The sequence below is a fragment of the Rhizoctonia solani genome, chromosome 1 (assembly GCF_016906535.1).
Source record: "Rhizoctonia solani chromosome 1, complete sequence".
NCBI classification, from domain to species: domain Eukaryota; kingdom Fungi; phylum Basidiomycota; class Agaricomycetes; order Cantharellales; family Ceratobasidiaceae; genus Rhizoctonia; species Rhizoctonia solani.
In genome coordinates, this window is record NC_057370.1 from 963,206 (window position 1) to 978,699 (window position 15,494).

The following is a 15,494-nucleotide window of genomic DNA, read 5'->3' on the forward strand; positions in this document are numbered from 1 at the left end:
GCGCCGCCAATCAATTGCAATTCTCTTCGACTGAGCCTCATCAATGCATCCAGTTCTCCTTCACTTCGCTTGATGTTCTTGCAAATCACATATTTCGAGCGCTATATTTTAGTGCGGATTAGGCATGTGATGTAGGCACGATGGACATAGCAGTGACTTTTCACTACCGACATGCGGACCAGACGTGTAACCTATGAGGCATATCGATAACAATGGGGCTATATACCACTACTTAACAATCCTGGAGGACAGGCTTCCTTTTACTCTTACTTTGTCGCTTTATCGACTTAAGTTTGTTCTCTACTGGCGTATTATCATGTCATCGTTTGACTCGGCGTACTCTGAAGCCCAAGCTACTCAGCGTTCGCGCCAGACTCACGGGCATCGTCCCTGCCCGCTCCCGATAGTGCTGCTCGATATTGACCTGGAGCACACGCGTCATGGTCACACGGGGTTATTTCCCCACTCGTTCCAACAAACCGACGACCGATCCGGCGCACACAGGCATCAGAATATAGATAACCCTGTGGGTATATTCCAATTGAGACTTTCCGCCCAGACTCACCTCCCAACTTATGCGGACTTACTGAGCCAACAGGCCCCGGTTGGTACCCACCAGAGCAACTTACAATCCAAACCAGTATGTTTGATCTGCCTCGAGAGTCCAGATCACACAGACAAATGGATCCTACCCACATCGTCCTGCACACATGGATTGATAGTCTGTACGTCATGCTTCAGGCGGTATATCGAATACAAAATACTAGAGGGGTCGGCTACGTTGACTTGTCCGGACACCGAATGCAGGAGGGCGCTTGAACCCAAAGATGTAATAAAACGCATCCAGGGTAACACAACATGCTTGAATAGGTGAGAGTTCTTCGCTTGTTTTATCATATACGCTTTGGTGACTTAATTGAGATACAAGATATAATATCCTGGTGGCCCAGACAAACCGAGAAGCACATCCAAATTTTGTGTGATGCACCAACCTATCATACGGTCGAGGGCAAATTCACAAAGAAGGATGTGGGTGACATTATCCCATATGCTCCAGCAGAATTCAGTTTAACCTAAATCTGCGTTTCTACTAGCTTCAGCTCCGCTCGTAATCTGCAAATTCTGCCATGCACGCTCCTGTTTCACCCACCATGTACCCTGGCATTCTGGTCTCACTTGCAAGCAATATACGGCACCGGGAAGACAGGCATTAGAGAATCGTGCCAGCGAGAATTTCATCGAGAAGCATGCGAGACGATGTCCGAATCCGGCTTGTGGACATCCAGTAAGCATCAAGCCCTACCTTACGCAATGACTATTGATAATAGATATTCGTAGATACTAAAAGACAACGGCTGTGACCATATGACATGCCGTCACCCAGGTGGATGCGGCCATGAGTTGTGAGCCTTTTGTGCTAAGCTCCAATTCATACCTCAATATGATTCTGTAGTTGCTGGGCCTGTTTAGCTGATTATGGCCCCATTCATCAACGAGGAAACCACCATCATAAATCCAGTTGTCCACATTATGCGGGAGTTGGCCGAGATGGCCAATTCGGGGGTCACGTCGGGATCACATTCAGGTGCTGGTTCCTGGCAGGACACCTGCAATAAGACCTACGAGGCCATCGCTGGCTCTCTTGGCCTCGGTAGCCCCTGTTTCTATCCCACCCCGGACACCATTTAGACCTCGTCCTGTGAGAGTAGCACCTACTACTAGTCCCAGAGTGACGCCGACAGTGCCTGTCTCGACCGTTTCGATACCCGACCTAGTTCAAGCTCTGAATCCGTTGGTCGCTAACCCAACTCCACGCCAATCTTCCACACTACCGCCGGTGCCAGTCTTGTCGCAACGCACCGAAGAATCCCAACGACATTCTGGGCCAACCGAAGTAATCAACCGGTCTGAAAGGCTCATAAGACTCCCAAGACGACAGGCCCTACATTCAACAAAGAAAGCCCCGGTATCTAACAAAACACCGTACAATGCGACCGCAATGCCTCCCGTGGTGTGGTGGGCTTTAGTATAATTATTGTTAATTGTATTTGGACTGGTATTTCATACCAGAGAGACAGAGTCCGTTCCTCAAGCCGGTTGATTACTGACAAGACATTGTGTCACCCATTCCGGATCTATGTAGTCCCCGTATTCTGTTATCATACGATTGGTCCCCAGTATATATTTATCATATATTATACCAACCACATCAACATGAATTTCATTAAAAGCGCGAACTTGGGAAATTTTGGATCGGTAGTCTAACTTTATATTTTGCTGGCATACAAGGGATGAAAGTGATCGCGCGGTATTCGGTAAGCGCCGAACGATAATCGGGGTGATCTTCCGCAGATATCCATAGTCACGGGTCCTCCTTGCTCAACCCTCGAGGTCCACACGTTTCGATGCCGACTGGTTGGCAGTACAGGTGTTATAATTGTTCGTTATTCATATCATGTATGCTCGCTCTTCTTACTCTTTGCCCTTCACTCATCTGGTGTTTCAACTTGGAGAGCATGCTTCAGCTCTCGATGGTATTGTGAGGTCAGAAAATGAGGCGCACCGGCTATGTACGTCTTGCGATTAGAAGCACAGTGTGAAAGGCCAGGCGTTCAGAGGGGGAGGCGCTAAGTGAGATGCTCATTAAGGTACGAATATCCATCTCCAATCCTCCTTGGATCTCTCATTCACCACGATCTTCCTGACTTACTCCCCTCAGCTGCCACCAACGCACCACACCAGTCGATGAACTTGACTACGGCAATGCAGTCGGCATATTCTGGTTTCGGTGGACTCTCTCAGACGTCTGTCCCCGCTCTAGGCTTCGCTCGAGTCGCTTCCGGTTCGACAGTATCACGCCAGCAAATGGCACCAAGTCCATTCAATGGGCCTAGCGGTTCGAGGAGCTACGGCCAAGATTCCTATCGTCAGTAATGGATGAAGATCGTCCCTGTCATTATAACTGAACCTCTCCACAGGAGTACCTGCCACGCAAGCGACAAACCCACCTCCTTCGAATAGGCCGCCATACTCAACCTTTGCCACTTCATCCCGCAATGAATCACACAATACACCTCGCCCATTTCGTGAGGACTCTGGCTGGGCGCCTAGCTTATCCGACGCGGGCCCGCCGGTCAATCCCTTTACAACGGCCTCGACCTCGGTCTCGCCCAAAGCAGCACGGCGACCCGAGCCAACGGCTCCATATGGCGCAAATACATACGGATCTCCTCTCGATATCCGCACCAAAACCCCAAACGCCCAAATAGCCGCAGCGCAAGCCGCGCGCAATCTGTATGCTCATCGGTCATCCCCACCTGGGTCATTGCCCGCGGGCAGCTCTGACAGCATCCTTCGGCCTTCGAATATATTCTCCCTGAGCCCCCAGCCTCATCCGCTCCCATTAAACGTTCTCCGTCGCCACTCTCCCGGTTCGAGACGTCCCCGAGTGCTATGAATACTGGCAGAATGGCAACCGAGCCAGAATTTTTCAAGAGGGAGCGCCGGAACGTCAGACTATCAAGGAATGGTTATCGACTCATCTGGTGATTATTATCCTCGCCACGACGGCCGGATCGCCAGCATTCCGACTCAACCCTTAATAATCCCTGTCAGCGACCTCACTCCTATCGATGTTAATCCGGCTGCTTCAAATACTACCGGAGAAATACAAATGTGTGTTGTATGCTTTGAACAGGGGTCGGACGTTCGCTTCGCCGCCCGTAGTCCTACTGCATCCTGTCATCATGGGGCGACGGTCTGCGTGAGCTGTCTCGAGCAACACATATTGATAGCCATACACAAGTCCAGAAGCGTTGGTATTAGATGTCCCCACGACGGATGTGGAAAGATGCTGGAATACCAAGATGTCTATTGCTCTGTACGAGATTGGAGCATGCTTGCATAGTAAGTAATTCATAAAGTTCCCTAAACTGTATTATAACGCGTCACTTTGAATAGCTATGAACAACTCTTGATCAGACGGGAAATGGGTAACACCGAGCAATTCGTATGGTGCAAGAATCCGATTTGTACCTCTGGGCAGGTGCATAAACCCGGGCGTGAGTCCATCAATTGCCTCCACCCTCCCATACAACTCAATTTGAAATTTTAGCCAACCAGCCCATTGTGACTTGCAACACTTGCCATCAAAAATCCTGCTATGTCCATGACCGGCCCTGGCACGAAGGTTTATCATGCGAAGATTTTGACATCAAGTTGCGCAGGTATGAGGAACAAGATCGAGCTACCCGAGCGTATTTGGCCAAAAACACCAAGTCGTGCCCAAAGTGCAAGCGCAAGGTAGAGAAGATCATTGTGCACTGGTTGACACAGAACCTGATACACATTTTGTATAGATCGAGCGAAATGGAGGGTGCGACCACATGACATGTCAGCGGCCGGGGGGATGCGGACATGAGTTGTGAGTTGACATTCACGCAACCGTTTCTTTTGCTGACTTTACATCCAGTTGTTGGGAATGCTTAGCTGACGGAGGCAGTCACAAGCCCGGATGTTCGCATCTACCATCCAGGATTCGTCGTCGATGTATAACGGTTCGACGTCCATGAGTTTATCTATTTCCTTGACCCTTTCTTCCCCATCCTTGTTCCGTTTTTCCTCATGGAGTATGCGTTTTACCGACTGAGTTTCTATGCGACTTGTCTCACATTCGCTCAAATATCTGAAACTTGGTGTATCTATATATTGCAGTCTTGCCTCATCTCACTTATACATGTACGCTTTGTCATTGAAACACACATTGGATTGTGGTGCTATGTAGCAACAATATATCACATGAGTTATGTAATAAATATTCCAATTGTTGTATGCCATTCGGGATGGTTAAGCTTAAGGTACTGGTATACCATATGAAGAATAGCCAGACCAGGGCTCCTTTGCTGGGTCGCCTGATTAGGAGCTGCTTTGTCAAGCTTCCTGCCGGAGTGTCCAGCAGGTTGCCACTTCAAGGTTACCACCGGCCAAGCGCCAGTGGAAAGTCTGACCCGGGCTTCTATCATCCCGATAGGAACTTCCGCAAGTACAAGGTTATACTGGCAGCATTTCTCTGGAAATCGATTCGAACATCGTGTCGAGGTTTGACTTCACGCGTGTCACCGGAAGAGCATCAAAACCACGCACCTTGCTCGCTTCACCACAGCCTCCACCCACAGCCTCCATTCAAGTTTGTACAAGAGTCGGTATCCTATACTATCTGAGACCTAGCTTGACTCTTGGATTGAGGTTATCATACTATGGCAGCCTCTGTAAAACGACTCGTGGCGCTCCCAAATGCACACAACACTCGCGTCCTCGTGTTAGGACCGTTCCGCCCATCCCTGCTAGTATAAACCACGATGTTCCTCCTTCAATTGGCCAGAGTTCCGAAACATCCATACCCATTGGCGACAACCAGTCTCAGGTACACCATGTCGAGGCAACCACCATTCCTATCATTGTTCCGTCCATACATCGATCAACAGCTCCTTCGAGTCCTGTTGAACCTCGGTGCATGGTATGCTTTGAACCCAAGCCACTAACAACGATCGGTACCTCGAATTGCGCTCATGATTCGCGCGTGTGCGAAGAGTGTCTAGAACGCCATATTGAAATATCGGTCTGCGACCGGGGATTCACCAACGTGACTTGTCCATTGTTATCCTGTAACGAGCTTTTATCTTATGAAGACATTCTGGGGGGCGTCAAGGACGAAAATGTGCTATCTCGGTGGGTAATTCTGTTGTGATCAAAGGCGAGCTAGATATATTCATATATAAAGTCTTATCTTGTCAGATACGAGCGGTTATTACTTCGAAGGGCGCTTGATGCAATGCCTAATTTTGTCTGGTGTAAAAACCCTCAGTGTTCGTTTGGACAGTTTCATGACGGCAGTTGTAAGTTTCCTTTCAAAACTCATTCTGCTCAGCTCGGCCAATAATACAATCCACACTGGCGATGCTGACGTCTCTTCGATCAGCGACATCATGTCCAAATGTGAAATGTGAAGCGTGCGGACATGAATCTTGCTATGTCCACGATACCCCCTGGCACCAAGGACTTACGTGCAGTCAATATGATTCCAAGATGAAGCGAAGTGCTCAAGCTGGCAAGATCCGTGCAAATGAAAATTACATCTCAAAACATGCTAAAGCATGTCCAACTTGTGGAAGAATAGTAAGCCCAAGACTACTGTGGATATTTATTTTATCTGTTTTGCTTACTTGTTTCTTGTACTCTAGATTGAAAAGGGGTATGGATGTGACCATATGACTTGCATGGGGCCGATGGGATGTGGTCATGAATTGTGGGTTGACTCAACAACTGGCTTGGATGAGTTTGGATATCTGACTCGGTTCATTACAGCTGCTGGTGTTGCCTTGCCGATTATAAACCGATTCATGAACAGGGAAACCACCTGCACAAGCGCAAGTGCCGGCATTATGATAGCAGATTAAAACTAGCCATGAAACGATTATTACTTTGGGTCCTCCGATTGTAGAAGTATGTTCCTTTTTTTGAGGCGAAGAGCCCATTGAGATAAGATACCATCATGGGCGCGCCTTTATGAGATAACTAAACGCATATCCGCGGGAAACCGCTCGTGGATTTTCTTCCTATGGGTTCAGATACTCCGATAGTATGATTGTATGATTGTATAAGAAAGGACATCTGTATGCTGAAGGAAACGCGAACTATGGTCCCATCATGAGAACCTCCAGCTCCCGCATGTGCATTGTATACTATGTACATACGTGTCAATACTGTAACGATCCCGGAATGCGATCGAGCCGACGAATTCCATAACTAATTCGTGATGATAGATTGGGCTTGCAAACAACCAACGGTGTCCTCACCAACACTATACGTCATTCGACAACAAATGTCCAATTCATGCCCGGTACTAAGGAGTATTATAACACAGTCGACCGATGTTTATAAAGCGTGGAAGTAATTTCTCCCGTGTTCGGGCAGCACTAATTCCAAGAAAATGCGATATCTGAGTAAGGCATATCCGGAAAAGGAAGTTTGATGCTGACTGAGCTAGCTTATTCCATATTAAGATGAGGTACTGAGCACGCAATCGACTCCCACCAGTTAAAACAATACAAAATTGCGTCTCCAGCATGATATAAATCCGACCTGAGGACGTCAGTGTGGTCCCCGCATCTGACAAACACACCTTTCCGAATTTCTACCCACCTCTCACCTGCTCGTCTCCTCACCCAAAATGACCGTCACCATCCCCCTCCAAACCGATCTCCTGAGCCTTCCTTTGAGCCCCGAGCAGCTCGATACCATCAATGAACAGCTCCGCAATGAGTCTCCTCAGGGGATCCTTACTTGGGCGGTTACTCACCTCCCCAACCTCTACCAGACGACTGCCTTTGGCCTTACCGGTTTGGCAGCGACGGATATGTTGGCCAAAATTACCACGTCGCCACCTCCACTTATCTTTATCGATACCCTCTACCATTTCAAAGAAACTCTCGATTTGGCAAATGAAGTCCAGCGCCGTTACCAAAGCACCATGCATGTATACCGCCCTGAAGGAACCGACACTGTCGAAGATTTCGAGCGCATTCATGGACAAAAACTTTGGGAGACTGACGAACCTCGATACGACTACCTCGTCAAGGTACGTGCCTGTTCCTGGTACCGAAGAATTGATCTGAACCCGAAGTTTTGCAGGTGGAGCCGGCACGCCGAGCATACCGAGAGCTCAACGTACAGGCCGTCATTACTGGCCGACGTGCTACCCAGGGCGCCGACAGGGCCAACCTGCAGCCCATCGAGGTTGATGCGACCGGGTGGTAAAGGTCAATCCTCTCTTCGCGTGGACATTTGCGCAAGTGAAGTCGTATGTCGAAGAGCACAATGTCCCTCGTAATGCTCTCCTTGCTCAAGGATACGAAGCGTCGGAGATTGGCACTCGACGATCAAGAGCGGCTCCGGCGATGCCGGCGAGCGTGCTGGCCGTTGGGCAGGGAAGGAGAAAACGGAGTGCGGGCTCCACCAGGACTACTTCAAGTTGAAGTTGTTGGCTATGAAGAAACAGGTCAGTTTTCTTTCGCGAAAGCTTTTGCTATATTGTGCTCACCTAGCGGTTCACCCACAGCGCGAGGAAGAGCTCCGTCTCAAGGATGAGTCACGCCCAGATACCGAGGCACTTCCATCATCAACAATAGTCTCGACCAACTGAACGCCATGTTTTGGTTTTGGATTCCCCTGTACTTAATGTGTAATTAGTCTGTATTTGTATACAAGTTATATGAACCTTGTGCAACTTTCTGTTAGTCTCGTCAGGTATTGAGTGAGGTCAAGGATCTGATGGTCGTGATCAGGTGAGGTGTAGTTGCCATTTGAGTTTGGCTCTGTCCGAGTTCATATCGATTTTGGTAGTGATTTGTTAAGTCAGCATCCCTAAGCCTTTGAACTCTCGGATCACACCGAAAACCACGCATTGCATCTGTTGGGTATATTATACGACTGTGCTCAACCTACAAAAGTCACCCAACCATATTGAATGACCCAAGAAAGTAAGAATAATATCCATTATAGTAACAAGAGAAAGAGTTTGTAAGGGGAGTTTTCAGTCGAGAATTAAGTCTAATTGAAACAGTAATGAACGATCAGGGTATTCTAGTAGGATCAAGCTTCAGCATCCAAGACTGCTGCTCCTTCGCGTTTGAAGCCTTCATAGCGTAAGAGTTTGAAGCGGTATATAGAGTAACGTGTTCTTGTGCTTCAGACAGATTGGTTAATATTTGCCGGGAGCTGCATAATGAGCCACTCACCCCAGTCATATTCTCCCAATTCGGGTCATTTTCCACTTTGAGTCCAGGAGGAAGGCTGATAACCGCAAGCTCCTCTACTTCGTTCGAGCGCGCATAGAGTGACAGGTACGGTCTGCATCATCCCGGTTGATCAACAGGGGCCGAGGAGAATAATTTGCGTGTAACTCACCGGCGAAGCACGCACCAGCGGCGCTCCCATTTGTCCTCCATCGCATCAGTCATAACCAGGAGATGCCCTTTCTTCGTAGCAGTGTCACTGAAAGGGGTAAACGATCAGATAAGGACATAGGGGTAGCGAATGAATAACTAACGTTCTCGCCATCAGCTTGGTCTGCCTGGAGCTTTATCGTAACTGTGGGCTCGTCATCCTCAGTGAAAGTCGTTGTGCTAGGTGAATCAAGCTCAGATGGGTCTTGCTTCAAAGCAATCTAAACGAACCAAGTTAGCCGGATAATGGGAAGTAACGATAAATGCGCACCTCTCCATGGTGCCCAAACTTCTTTTTCCATAGCTCCACCGACTTGCGCAGTAGTTCATCGCTATCCCTCCACTTCTCCTCTGCCTCGAATTGTTGAGGTGGTACCGCTGCTAGAATAACCTTAACAGCTTGCACATCGGCCGAGCGCCGTTCTGTTGTATCCAGTTTGACGTAATCCTCTACGATTGAGATACCTCTCGGCCGCCACGATCCGAGGATGTCCTCATTGCGGACATACTTTCCGGATGTATCCAAACGCCATAGGTCCTTGCTAGACCGCGTAAGCGGTGGAGTCATACGGAGATTGAAAACCGAGCTAGTCTTCGACAAAGTCTTGGAAGAATTTAAGAAATTGTATAGCCGCGAAGGTTTACCCGCATCCCGTCCTTGGATCATTACGGCAAGGTCCATAGAAAATTGCACTGGTTCCAGGCAAGATTCGACCTCTACGAACCACTGAACCTGAATCAAGATACGATGGTTCGCAGCGGTGACACGGTTAAGGAGTAGTGAGTCATGCACGCTTGAATCCCAGAGGGCGTTTACGGTCAGGGTACTGGTTCCATCTGTGTTGAGCTCGGCTGGTTGGTCTTTGAGTAGCTTGAGCTCATAAAAGTCTTTGGAAGTCGAGTCTTGTACCTGTCCTCTGGGATCAAGTAGTCGAATGTTTCCCGCTCGAGCCCGGTTGATTTGCAGCCAGGGCAGTTGTCGCCCAGAGTTGGTGACCATTGTCAACGTTAGACGGCGCTGGAGACCTTGATGAATGCAGAACACTCCAGGGTCTAGGTGGCCTTGCGATTGCACGGGCACGGGCAAATAGTCACCCTCTGCAGTGAGTTCGCGAATCTGAGCCCAAACGACGACGTCATGCGATTGTTCGACCACAAAGTCGGATTCGGACCGACGCATGGGAGGTAAATTGGTCGGCATCGGTCTAAGTTCCCCGTTTGAACCAGAAGGTCGATTCACCATACGAAGCTCGCGCAACTCATCCCATCGTTCAAGTCGCTCAAGATAGGTTGGCCTGACTTGAGCAAAGAACTCGATTGGCGCGTAACTTGAACGAAGGAAAGCAAGCGTCTTGGCCGTAATCGCAACGGAAAAAGTCTGGCGGAACTTCAAGTCCGATAACGTCGTGGTATCCATATCGAGCGCCTTTGAAGGATAAACCTCGTCCTGTGTAGCTGCCGGCCCAATAAATGACGAAAGTCTAATCTGTGCATGTATCGAGGAAAAGTCCACCGAGGAAAGACCCTTGACTTGATCTATGGAGACGGTAAACCGAAGCTTGGATCCCGAAGGGAGTGTACTTGGTATAGGAGAAGAGGATCTGCTGGTCGAAGTAGAGCCTCCCAACGATTTCGATGGATGCGTCACGGTTGCGACCTTGATATCTATTCGGCACGACCCAATGGCCTCAGCAGTGTAACGGCAGAAAATAGGCGCTGTGCTAGTGGATGAGAAGCGGCGGGACAAGGGAGCAAGTGAAACCATAGCGTTTCCTATAAATGAATATCCGGATGGTGGGGGGTCATAAAAGGGTTCCGAAGACGAAAAGTGGCGAGAATACGATGGCCTATCCGAGTACGCTGTCAAGTTGCGCATACGTTGTAGTTGTTGCTGAAGGCGTTCCAAGGACCACACGTATATTGCATTATTATTCTTGTCAAGGACCTTGACTCCGACAGATGGCTGAGTTCGTGAAGCAAGTATTGGATCTGCAACGTCCCCAAACTCGCCCAGCCCGGCGATACCTTCAAGAGCAGATGCAGGGCATGCTAACGTCCCCCCAGAGGCAATAGTGAAGTTATAAGAAACCTCTTTCTCGAGTTCCTTACTGTGCAAACTTAGTTGTGGCCAACACCATTTAACTTGCCCAAACTCACCTGATAATATTGGCCTCCTTCACGAGAACCGCATTAGACAAGACAGTTTCGGCCATCGAGAACGAGCGATGGGATCTCCATTTATCCAAGACTTTACGAATGAGCCTAAGCTGCCGTGCCGTATATATTTGAGGTTCAAAGGGTTTGAGGTCATCTTCGGTTGCGGCCAGCCCCTTGGCGCGAATATCCAACAATCGCTTCATCTGGTTTTGGACCACCTGGAGCGCATGCTCCATCTGCTCCTTCTCCGCTCTGAGGTCTTCCTCCACTTCGCTGACTTCGGCGAGGGCGCCCAACCTTGCCTCATAGTCGCCGAGGTGCGTTTGCATATCTCGAAGGGAACCCTCCACGCCATTGGCTTCCAGACTCGTGTCGTCGGTTAGGTCACTGGGAGCGGGTCGACCGCTCTCGCTCCAAACATCGTCCGCGTGACTGAGGCTACTCTCAGGGCGGCCCTTGGAGGTGTGATCGCGTGCTGTTTTAAGCTTTGTGATGCGATCGTAGAGTTTGTTGATATCTTCGTCGGGGAGACTGTCAAGCCCGGGATCTAATCCGTGTAACCTTGCAAGGGCGGCTTCGCGTAAAGCAAAGTTCCAATCGTGATCCACGTCTGTATCTGAGGTGGGGGAACCCGGTCGAGTGCCAGGCGATGGCTGTGTGAGTGCTTCGAGGTCGGCAGCAGTCAGCGTTATGTGCATGCTACTCTTGGCACGTTGTTTCCGGACCTCTTCAGGATTATTAAACCTGAAGACGTGACTATCACCTAACGGGGGGGGGGGGGACAAATGAGACTAATGGCGAGGTAAATGGCATTGGACTTACCAAGGATGATTCGGTAACCACTTTTAAGCTTATATGCCTAAGATCACGAGCTTAGCCCCCGAACTTGTCACCATTCCAATAGAATTACCTTGTCGGGTGTAATCTGTTTGCCGTTCAAGAGCTGTATGCAACCACAGGTTAATACCGATCCTAATTTGATCCGCGAAAGTTTACTCACCGTAATACTGTCCGGATGACCATGTAGGGTTACAACCCCATCATTGTTCTCGAACCAACAATGCTCCTCTTTAATATTATCACCGGTTAAACGGATGGCAAGGTTCTTCTCGCTGTCCACACGCCCAACCTAGAGACAGTTAGCTTTTCTTTCGAATCGCATACTATCGACCTACGATAGTTTTCCCTTCTTTGAGTTGGTACAGAAGGCATTCGCTCATCAGAGGGTCTATCAAAAGTCAAATGAGATAGATGATCAATAAAAGCTAGTGCAGGGACATTACCCTCGTTCTAAACCAACTGAATTAGTAAAACACAGACGGTGTAGAATCCAAAGCACCTACCAAATTAACCAGATGCGGCATTCTCTTGGGAGTGTGAACCCCGATATGGTTCTTCTCAACAGTAATTCCCAACTCTTCCAATGCCGCTTCACGCTCCTTTTGCACAGCTTGGGTCTTGACCAGCTTCTCCTCCCAAGTCTCGTTCAGACTTTGCATCAGTTTTTCGCTAGTTTCAAGCTGTTCTTGCAGTTCTGCTTTCGTAACCGTCTTGACAGTGCCGTCCTTGGCCATGTACTGAACTTTTTGTTCGGAAGCGGGGATCGTGGGGTCGTAAGTGGCTTCAGAAGCGGCTCCGCCACCGCCGGTAACACGAGCTATTGGATTCAAAGCTCCGTCAGCTGGCAAGTGCTTTACACGAGACACTACGAACCTCTGAGCATCTCCAACTCTTCACGTAGTTCACGGACCATCTTGGCATTAGGATCCTCGTTCACCACGGCCTTGTTCTTGATCTTCTTGGCCTGCAAGAGATAATTGGATCTTCAACTCTGTCTGGAAGTAGCATAGGATTCAGCTACTCACCTGGTCAGCATATCGAAGCGTACTAAGGGTCTCATCGTAGTCGGCCGGAGAAATTGCAGCTATCATAGCGGTCTTGGAATTACCGCCCAAACTGTCCTTTAGAAGCCATGTCAAGACCTTTGGAAAAACCGTCAGTTTCTAGTCGTATACGCCCCGTACCAACATACCGAATCACGATAAGGTACAAATTCTGCCCCTTTGCCTTTCTTGCCTGGCTCCGCACTACTCGCGAGTGCAAGGGAGGAGATAACTTTCCCAAGAGTAGTTAAAGACTTATTGATATTTGCACCCTCCTTTAACCGTTGCCCTGTTGCTCCAGTCGAATTGGCTCTTTCGGAACCAGCAAGATCAACGAGACTGATTCGGGAGACCTTCTCCGTATCCAGGTTTGTATCGACGTCATGTCGCTTCATCGTCAACAAGAGAGTGAATACGGCGTGCGAACGGGAAGATGTCTCGTTCATATTCGTAGCAGCTACAGTACGGGCCTTGTTACCCTCGTCCATTAGGGTCATCATCTCGTCATAGGATGCTGCTACCAATTTGGACAAGTCTTCAACGTACGGGCCCAAGCTTAGAGCCCGCGTCAAGATGTGATATTGACACAGGTAGATCTATACTAACCTCGGATGCTCACGAACTTTTAGATTGCCCTTGTTCTTGGGATTCAGCAGGTCTCGTACTTTTTCGTTGTAGATCTGGAAACACCATGTGGGTTAAGCATTCTGGGTCATAACCGAGTAGCTGACCTCGATGTACGAAACCTCCACCACAAAGTTCACGTGCGGATCTCCAGCACGCTGCCTGTCGATTCGAGCGAAAAGCTCCGAGCATGTCAAAGGTATAATACCCTTGTCAGCACCATCTACATTGGCCAAGTCAGACGATGTAATTCAGCCTAGAGTAATTGTACCTACACCCCATCATACTACACACCACAAATGTTAGCCAATGTGGCATTAAACGTTAGTCCAGACGCACCTATAAGACTTTCCGGAACCTATCTCGCCCTCCAACTGTCAGATGGTTACCACTGGCCAAGTCAAATAAGATCACTGACCCGTTTGCCCATCTACAAGCCACAGGACAGTTAGCCTGATTAGATGTATATGATACGACTCACTCACAAGCAAGAATACACGCGTTAAATCCGGCAAAACTGTGATCGAGGAGTTCCTTGCCAAGGTCGTCAAAGAGAGTTTGCTGGCTACAGTATCCAGGCTCATCCCGTGGACCAGCAGACCAATAGGACTTGTCGAAGCTGAATGCCATAGTCTTGCGCTCGGTAGCTCTCCCCTTCTGCTGCTGTGGCGTCTCATCTGGTGGATCCAGAAATGTCTGGTTCCCCACCATACGAATCAGGCCCTTTGCGCCTCGCGCGAGCTCTACCGAAAATCATTCAGCTAGTATAACTATACATACTATCAAGCACAAAATACCTCTAGAGTTCAAAGGCCTACATCGTACAACGACTTTGATGTTTCCATCTCCGTGGTCCCCCATCGTGCTAGTCTGAGGTGCTGGGTGGGAGACAAGCTCTCGACGCTTGATTGGGTTCTGTGGGTGTTTATTTTGGCTTGCTATTCGATGAAACTCTTTAATCAAATTCGATCCTTGTGATTGAAGCCAAGCTATCTGTGCTACTCATCTATCATTCGTACCGATATTTTGTATTCTGTATATTCGGGCCGACACATTCAATATTATAACATATATTAAATATGGTACATTTACATAGGTTTTGGTATGTTTCAAGCGGAAATCCCCTGTGCATAATATAGTTTCGACTGGTCTGAACAAAATCTGGGCTCCAGTTCAGTCCAATCTAAAAGAAACGCTCCGTATAATAGTCCATAACCAAAGGTGGACCATACGACATCCAAACCACCTCAAGAATAATACTTGCACGACTTCTTGTGGTACTTGTTACCCCGGTTGCGAATTAGTTCATAAGGAGCGAGGCACACCCAGCAACTACGGGCTTGGACTCAATAAACCTGCATTCACAATTACTCGTAAACTACTCACAACTCGTGCCCACACCCTGCCGGTTTCCGACATGTCATATGATCGCATCCGTGATTTTTTTGTATCTTCGTAGTCCAAATCCATTATCCGTTCACAGCCCACATACTTTAGCAAATTCTACACGCACCGGTCTTCCGCACCCATCAGCAGGACAGTTTTTTGTGTGACCTTTTATCCACGACTCGCTCTTCTTGCTCTCCCGCATATGGGACGGCGAATTTGCCTTTTCTACGAGTTCTTGTGTGTATTGTGCACAAGTTCGACCCTCGTGCCAGATGCTATCGTGCGTGAAGCAAGATTTGGAGCCGCACTTTTGGCATGTCACTATTGGCATTTCAGCTGCGTCATAAGGGGAGGGAGGGGTGTTGACGTTAACGTTAGATCGCTTTTGAACCTGAGATAACCCGCCACGCTTCATTGAGCGAACTTACCTCCTCCTAAA

General features: G+C 48.7%; 3 protein-coding genes across 3 annotated transcripts; 2 read left to right on the forward strand and 1 right to left on the reverse strand.

Moving 5' to 3' along the window:
- Positions 1-2,763: 2,763 nt before the first annotated feature.
- RhiXN_03795 (IBR domain protein) lies at positions 2,764-4,571 on the forward strand (the record flags this gene model as incomplete). Its single annotated transcript, XM_043323612.1, has 7 exons — positions 2,764-2,926; positions 2,979-3,431; positions 3,468-3,906; positions 3,961-4,061; positions 4,115-4,302; positions 4,359-4,423; positions 4,472-4,571. 7 exons carry the CDS (start codon positions 2,764-2,766, stop codon positions 4,569-4,571), a joined length of 1,509 nt encoding a protein of 502 aa, XP_043176031.1.
- Positions 4,572-7,228: 2,657 nt separating this feature from the next.
- Positions 7,229-8,200, forward strand: RhiXN_03796 (phosphoadenylyl-sulfate reductase (thioredoxin); the record flags this gene model as incomplete). The annotated part of the gene is made up of 4 exons (XM_043323613.1): positions 7,229-7,636; positions 7,690-7,811; positions 7,915-8,056; positions 8,117-8,200. 4 exons carry the CDS (start codon positions 7,229-7,231, stop codon positions 8,198-8,200), a joined length of 756 nt encoding a protein of 251 aa, XP_043176032.1.
- A 495-nt stretch (positions 8,201-8,695) lies between these two features.
- RhiXN_03797 (kinesin motor domain protein) lies at positions 8,696-14,527 on the reverse strand (the record flags this gene model as incomplete). The annotated part of the gene is made up of 22 exons (XM_043323614.1): positions 8,696-8,743; positions 8,796-8,907; positions 8,965-9,035; positions 9,107-9,223; positions 9,274-11,110; positions 11,160-11,922; positions 11,982-12,018; positions 12,070-12,102; positions 12,160-12,288; positions 12,335-12,387; positions 12,443-12,449; positions 12,503-12,816; positions 12,873-12,963; positions 13,025-13,141; positions 13,192-13,597; positions 13,649-13,722; positions 13,774-13,889; positions 13,942-13,952; positions 14,006-14,024; positions 14,085-14,096; positions 14,152-14,409; positions 14,464-14,527. The coding sequence occupies 22 exons, from the start codon at positions 14,525-14,527 to the stop codon at positions 8,696-8,698; spliced, it is 4,689 nt and encodes a 1,562-aa protein (XP_043176033.1).
- Between the last annotated feature and the right edge of the window lie 967 nt (positions 14,528-15,494).